The sequence below is a fragment of the Myotis brandtii genome, unplaced genomic scaffold (assembly GCF_000412655.1).
Source record: "Myotis brandtii unplaced genomic scaffold, ASM41265v1 scaffold1171, whole genome shotgun sequence".
In the NCBI taxonomy this organism is placed as follows: Eukaryota; Metazoa; Chordata; class Mammalia; order Chiroptera; family Vespertilionidae; genus Myotis; species Myotis brandtii.
In genome coordinates this window covers 1225384-1232282 of record NW_005354055.1, presented here as the reverse complement: position 1 = coordinate 1232282, position 6899 = coordinate 1225384, and the positions used below count along the sequence as shown (strand labels likewise).

At 34.8% G+C, this 6899-nt stretch overlaps 1 protein-coding gene across 1 annotated transcript in view; it reads right to left on the bottom strand.

The window, feature by feature from the left end:
- Positions 1 to 211: 211 nt before the first annotated feature.
- Positions 212 to 6899, bottom strand: part of PM20D2 (peptidase M20 domain containing 2) — a 9050-nt gene continuing 2362 nt past the window's right edge. Inside the window, exons 3-7 of the mRNA XM_014530104.1 lie at positions 5693 to 5835; positions 4331 to 4485; positions 2283 to 2421; positions 739 to 846; positions 212 to 537 (exon numbers count right to left, since the gene is read on the bottom strand). Coding sequence (XP_014385590.1) covers positions 383 to 537; positions 739 to 846; positions 2283 to 2421; positions 4331 to 4485; positions 5693 to 5835 — 700 coding nt within the window. The 3' untranslated portion in view covers positions 212 to 382. The remainder of the gene's footprint in view (positions 538 to 738; positions 847 to 2282; positions 2422 to 4330; positions 4486 to 5692; positions 5836 to 6899) is intronic.

Below are 6899 nucleotides of genomic sequence, written 5' to 3'. Positions count from 1 at the left end.
TCTAAAACAAATTTACCACCCTATACCAGGAAAAAAATCTTTCATGAGTCAATTCTGAATATAAGGTTTGAAATCTCTTGGACCTTTTGAAATATACTTACACAACATATGAACTTATACACTATTATCACTGATAAACCATGTGTCATCCAGGTTGTTTAAGAAATGCCACCACATACCAGCTCCTGAAAGATCACAATTCTATCAAATGTAGATCTGTGAACATTTTAGTTTTAGCTAAGAGTTCATGTGTTTTCTCCACACCATGCCCTCACTTTTCAGGAAGAGAAATTTGATTCCTTTAAGATTGAAAAACAAACATGCCCTCCTCCTTCATTAAAAAATGAAGAAAAAAAATCATCACTTCTCCTCAATCTTCCTCTTATTCTACTCTATTTAAAAACTCTTCTTCTTGAAGTTTCCATTTAAAGTCCTCTCTGATTCTTTCTAGCAACTCTGGTTTAAAAATAACATCCAACGCAGTCATTGCCAGAGCTTTGGCTGTACGCAAAGTATAGAATTGGGCTTCCTGTGATCCTAAAAGGTTGAGAAAACAAATCCAAGAATTATTATATATTATTAGTTTTCAGGCTCGCTCTTAATATCTAAATTGCCTCTCCACTGCCCACCACAATATAGAGTTCTCTGAAGTGATGTTGATCTAAACTAAACAATCAGAAAGGCAGCAACTACTACAAAAGGAGGGCACGTGCCAAAATATTCACTTCTAACACTTACCTGCAGCTTCAGTATATTGTTCTGTATGATTCAAGGCATCAGATCCAATGTAAAAATATGGATGAATTCCAGGAACCACAAAACTAACATTTCCAAAATCAGTAGATCCTTGGGAAAGTAAGACAATCCATGAGTTTCTAATTGCTAGTCCAATGGATATTCGATCATACTTATCTCATTCAGCCTTCTTAGCACCTGGCATGATTTACTGATCCTTCTCTTCTCGACACTCCCCACTCTTTTGGCTTCCATGACTCCACTCTCTCCTGATTGTCTGGCTTTCTCAGACCACTCTCTGTCTCCTCTATATTGCTTCCTTTGCTTGTGTCCTAAGTGCTAGTGATCCCTAGGATTTCTTGGGCAACCTCATTAACTGTTTTCATATACCTTTCTAATATTGAAAACTCCTAAAATCTGGAACTTTTGGGAGTCCAGATTCAACAGGCCACTGAACAGCTCCTCTTAGAAATCCTGTAAGCACCTCAAATTTAACATACTAATCATTTATACCTCCCCACATACCTCGACCTGCTCCTTCTCTTGAACTCCTTATCTTAATGAATGGCATCAACACCTCATTTTTATCACCAAGTTTTTCTGAGTCTACTTCATCAACATCTATTATTATATTTTAGGAAATACATCTCTAAGATGCAAATATATTAGTAATGTTTTTAAAGGGAAAAAAATCTAAAATAAACCCCAATAGACTTATGATTATTTAAATTTTAACAGTTGGTTATTGCTTCTCAGAAACCAAAAATGACCCCATATAACTACTTAAGTACTTAGTAGCCTGCATACTGATGATTAAGAATGAATTGAAATTCTATTTCCCCTTTTAGTAGCTTATTTAAAACTTGTTTGTAATGGGTGATCATTTACTAAGTTATATAATGTCCAATCACTGGATTATACACCTGACACTAATATAATACTGTATGTCAACTGTAATAAAAAAATACAAAATTATTTTTTAAAATTTAGAACTAAGAAAATTTAACACTGGAAATACTTAGAATATAAAGCAAAAAGTATGCTGGCTACTTCATATATATATAAACATATGTATGTATGTGTGTGTGTATATATATATATATATATATATACACACACACACACATATATATATATTTTTTAATTGATTTCAAAGAGGAAGAGAGAGGGAGAGAGAGATAGAAACATCAATGATGAGAATCATTGATCAGCTACATCCTGCGTGCCTCACATTGGGGATTGAGCCTGCAACCTGGGTATATGGCCTGGCCAGGAATCGAACTGTGACCTCCTGGTTCATAGGTAGACACTCAACCACTGAGCCACACCAGCCAGGCAGTATGTTGCCTATTTCTAAAAACAAACCTGCTCATTTGACACTCTACAATCACTGAAGAATTCATTAGTTTCCTTCCCCTAGCCATTAAGTTTGTGAAAAATATAATTAAAAGCATCAGCAATATCTCCCTACCTTCAAATCTGTTAAACAGAACCAAAGAAGGAATTCTTTTCCTCAAATAGCACAATACATAAAAGAACTTAATTACCTGAAGATCCATTCAACACTGCATCCTCTTCTGAAATGAATTCTATTCCCAGCTTTTCCCCGTTTTCAATATAAGCTTTCCGTAGGCTCTTATTGGGAAGGACATTGTAATAATCATGTGCTTCACCTTTAATTTCTACCTATTAAGAATTAAAACACAAATTTTGAAAAAGAAACACCTCAAATTCACCATCTAAATTTCAAACCAGCAATGGTTTTTTTAATAGCAAGAGGTTAAGAAGGGGCATGTTCCCTTCTGGATAGAAACTCTTTCAAGTCTCTTACCTTACAAAAATGTATTCTGTTACTGAGAGTTCCTAGTACCCTGTCTCCTTTGTTATGTATGCACCAAATCACATGATGTCACCTAGCTCTACTAGCCAGTGAGTCTTAACTCCAGTCACCTCAGTAGGGTAGGTGTCTGAGTGTGGGGGGAGGGGTGGTGTCAGAAAACTCCACTTTAACCAGCACCCCCAAGTAATTCTGACGTAGGTGGTCCAAACACTCTGAGAAACACTGCTCTAGGCTGTGGCTTCTACAGGAAGAAATTACACTTTACTAATATTCAGTATATAAACCGATACTGACACCACTGCCTGGTCTGAAAGGTACAAAGGTACCCTGAGAAAAAGAAGATTCACAATTCACAGATCTAGGTTTGATTAAATCAAAAGGCCACCACTCCCTCAAACTAAAGATAATACCTTGGACGTTAGCAAAAGCCAATTATAAAATGGCAGAGATGACATCTAACCTTAGCAACATCTAAATTAGAAACAATGACAACTTAATCAGATATTATAAGTCAGCCAAAATATAAAAAGTTACTAAAAAACTATTTAAAATATAGACTTAAATCCAGTAACAATGAACCTTATCCTAAGGAAATATTACACCTTGAGATACTAGTGAATGACCATAGTTCATGTATTCATTTTCTAAATAAATATTTAAAATATTTATAATTATACATAAACAAGGGTCAAATGCTTCATTTTTTACTTTGGACACTTAACATATCCTGTCTGCAAATCACTGTTACTGTCTGAGACACGGAATAAATCACACCGCTCCAGTCCAATGAGGGCAGGAGAAAATAAGGTCCTGGCACTGTCCCTCCTGGGTGCCTGCTGCGCCTTCCCCAGGCACTTCGTCTTTGGCTTTCTTTCTCCTGAGCTCCAAGGGCCCTTCTGCCTCAGTAACTTGTTTCCTGAGTCTATGCATCCCAGCTGGCTCACTTCTACTACCTCTGTGACTTTCTAAATAAACTTTCTCTTATAATTTGAAAAAAGAAAGTATTATGTATGAGGGTTAGACCCCAACTCTTCATAAACATGACCTTACTTAAATCTCACAAGAATTCTAAGATAGGTTATATTACCTCCATTTTTCAAGATAAAATGGAGGCTAAGAGAGATTAAATAACGTTTCCAAAAGTTACAGAATCAGTGAGGCTGAGAAGCACAGATCCAGATCTTGTCTCTCCAACCAGATGACTGGCACCCTGCAGGGCAAAATTTATGCCTTTCTGTAACTTCTCATGCCACTGTATGCCCTACAGAATTGGTGCATAAATGTTACTGACTTCATGGTGCAAATGAACAAAACCTCTTGACTAACTTCTGTGTCTATTTTAACTTTCACTCCAGTAAGCCATAAGTATTTATGCCCCTGCTCTTCCTATCTAGAACTTCGCCAAAAAATAGCTTTTGCTGATTTTGCACTGGAAACTATATAGAGCAATTCTAAAAGCATAACTACCGATAAGGACAGATATAACTTGCAAAAAGACAGGAATTCTAGCTCAGCAGAATCAGTTATTCCAATTACTGTGTGATAAGATGACTGTAGTGTTCCCGGTGCAGACACTGAGTAAAATAAGTAACATGTGAAGACTTTCACATCAACTAGTCAGTCAACTGAATTTACATATTCAAGACAACACCAAATGAAAAAGCAAGCAAGAGTCTAATCTAATTTAATATAAACAACCTCAGTCCACATGTATATGACTGATTATAATTTAGATTAACTCTTAAAAGTTCTTACTGTGCACCCAGTAGCACAAGCTGCAGCTCTGAAGCAATCTTCTGCCTTTTTGGTCAAAACTGGAAGTTCTTTCATTGAGGGTGCACGGAAGTAATAGATTAATTCAGAATAAGAGGGAATGATATTGGGTTTTACACCACCATTTTTTATTATACCTATAAAAAGAACCAAATTACTGGAATTGAGCTTGGAGACCATTTCTTTAAGCTTAAATACACACATAACATTTTCCAGCCAATTTGTACATAAAGAAAAATAATTCAAACGCATATGCTTCACAGATATGCCAATCAAAGATTTTGCTGTACAACAAAAGTTTCTATATGTCATAGTGTGATACTTTCTAGCTAACAGGAAAAGAAATAAAATAATTATATGTACTTTATTCTAAGGAATTTATAATAAATTATTATTCCTGACTTTAAGAAACTGTTAGAAATTTTATAACTATATTAAGCCTTCTGGAAAATGCTTTTATTTCAGTAGCTTATATTACAGTTGTACATTTTGATAAACTTTTGATATGAGAAGAGAAAAACCCCCAATAGTGTGAAGTTCTATAATTACCCTTGTACTTAAACAATTGCATGAGTATTTTAAAAGGCATTTGACTCAGGGAAAATAATTTTTATGCTAAAAAAAACAATGTGTCAAAGATCACTAAGTACTATTAAAACTATTAAAACAAATGCATTTATTTGGAACTACACAGAGAAGGAAGATTTAGCTCTTCCAAGTTATAACTAAAATAGATATACAAAATCTAATTGTATATAACCTGCTTTATAAAGTACTTTTTAAAAACTAAGGTAGGGTAATTACACACTAATTTAAGTCTACAGCTAAATCAGGTAAAAAAGAAATAGATATTGAAGTATAATAATTTCCCAAATCATAAAGAAATGAACTAAAAAATAAATTTGTATCTTCAAGACAGTACTTTATTACTATATTGATATAAAGGTAATTTTAAAAGATGTTACTTAGGATTAACAGCACTTGAGTAAATAAAAACTAGTAACCCTGACTTTTTTAAATTGAGGAAATGACAAAATTTTGTTATCATTAAAAGATAGGATAACTGGAAAGTCAAGTCCCAACTTTCAAATGACCACAGAGAGATCCTTATATAAAACTACGGACCTCTAATACTCAAAATGACTGTTCCATTTATATTTAATAATAATCTTATATGTCGTCTGACCCACAAATAGGCAAACATCCTAGTGTCCTGCCACATAACTTCTGACAAATGTTTCTATACCCAATGTTTCTAATTTTTAAAAATCAAATATTAAGTAATTATATTGCATTGAAATATATTAAGCACCATCTATTACACAAAATATCTGACATTCATACCATGAACTCTCCAGGTTGGTTTCATTTGCTGTCTTAACACAGAGAGATTGTTGTAGGCAAGAACAGCAGCATCTAATGCATTTACTCCCTCCCAGGGATACGCAGCAGCATGAGATGCCTTCCCATAGTATTTCACAGTCACACTAGGAAATAAAACATCATTTGGAATTTTTTTTCAATATCACTAAAGTAAGAAAAGCCAAGGAGTTAGAATTACCCAACTAGTATTCAAATTAATTCATACTGCTAGAATTTTCGTTTGCGAATCATTTATAGCCGTAACAGCAATTTACGTAGCTTAGTTGTTGTTTATTATTATGTAATACAGTGACTGACACAAAGAAGGCATTCCAAAAAGAGAAAGAAAAAGAAAAACTGATCAATCGACCTCCTATGCAAATTAAATTTGTACACAATTAAATTCAAACAAGTATGCAATACTGTATTAGGTGCTGAATTTACAAACATGATGACTCCTGTCTCCTTCTAGACTTCATGTGATAGTTCTATACCAAATGTCTGCAAAAACTCAGATAATTCTGTCTTAAGGGTGGGGGAAGGTGACAATTGAAATGTGTTAGGACAACCTCTAAAAATCAGATTGGCGCCACTGGTGTGGCTCAGTGGATGAGCCTTGACCTATGAACCAGGAGGTCAGGATTTGATTTCCAATCAGGGCACATGACCAGGTTTTGGACTTGATCCCCAGAAGGGGGCAGGCAGGAGGCTGACCATCAATGATTCTCTCTCATTGATGTTTCTATCTCTCACGCCCTCTCGCTTCCTCTCTGAAATCAGTAAAAATATATTTCTTTTAAAAAAGAAAGAAACCAGATTACTCTCAGACAGTTCACAATAGAACATGTGTCAACATATTGTTTGCTATTCTTATGCTTTTTAGGCGTTATTTTAATAGTCCAATTATGAATATCATATTAAATCTCAATTAGAAGAGGCTTACCAAGTATGAGTCAATTAAAATCAAGTAAGACATCACAGCATTATCTTTCGATTTACTTTTTAAATGTATAAATATGGAGTTTTAGTCTCCCATTAAGACATAAAAGTATTCTAGAGACATAGAGGAAAGACGATGTGAAGGGACAGAGAGAGGAGGCCATGTGAAGACAGAAGCAGAGATGAGAATTAGGCTGCCACAAGCCAGGGAATGTCTGGGGCTACCAGAAGCTGGAAGAGGCAGGAAGGG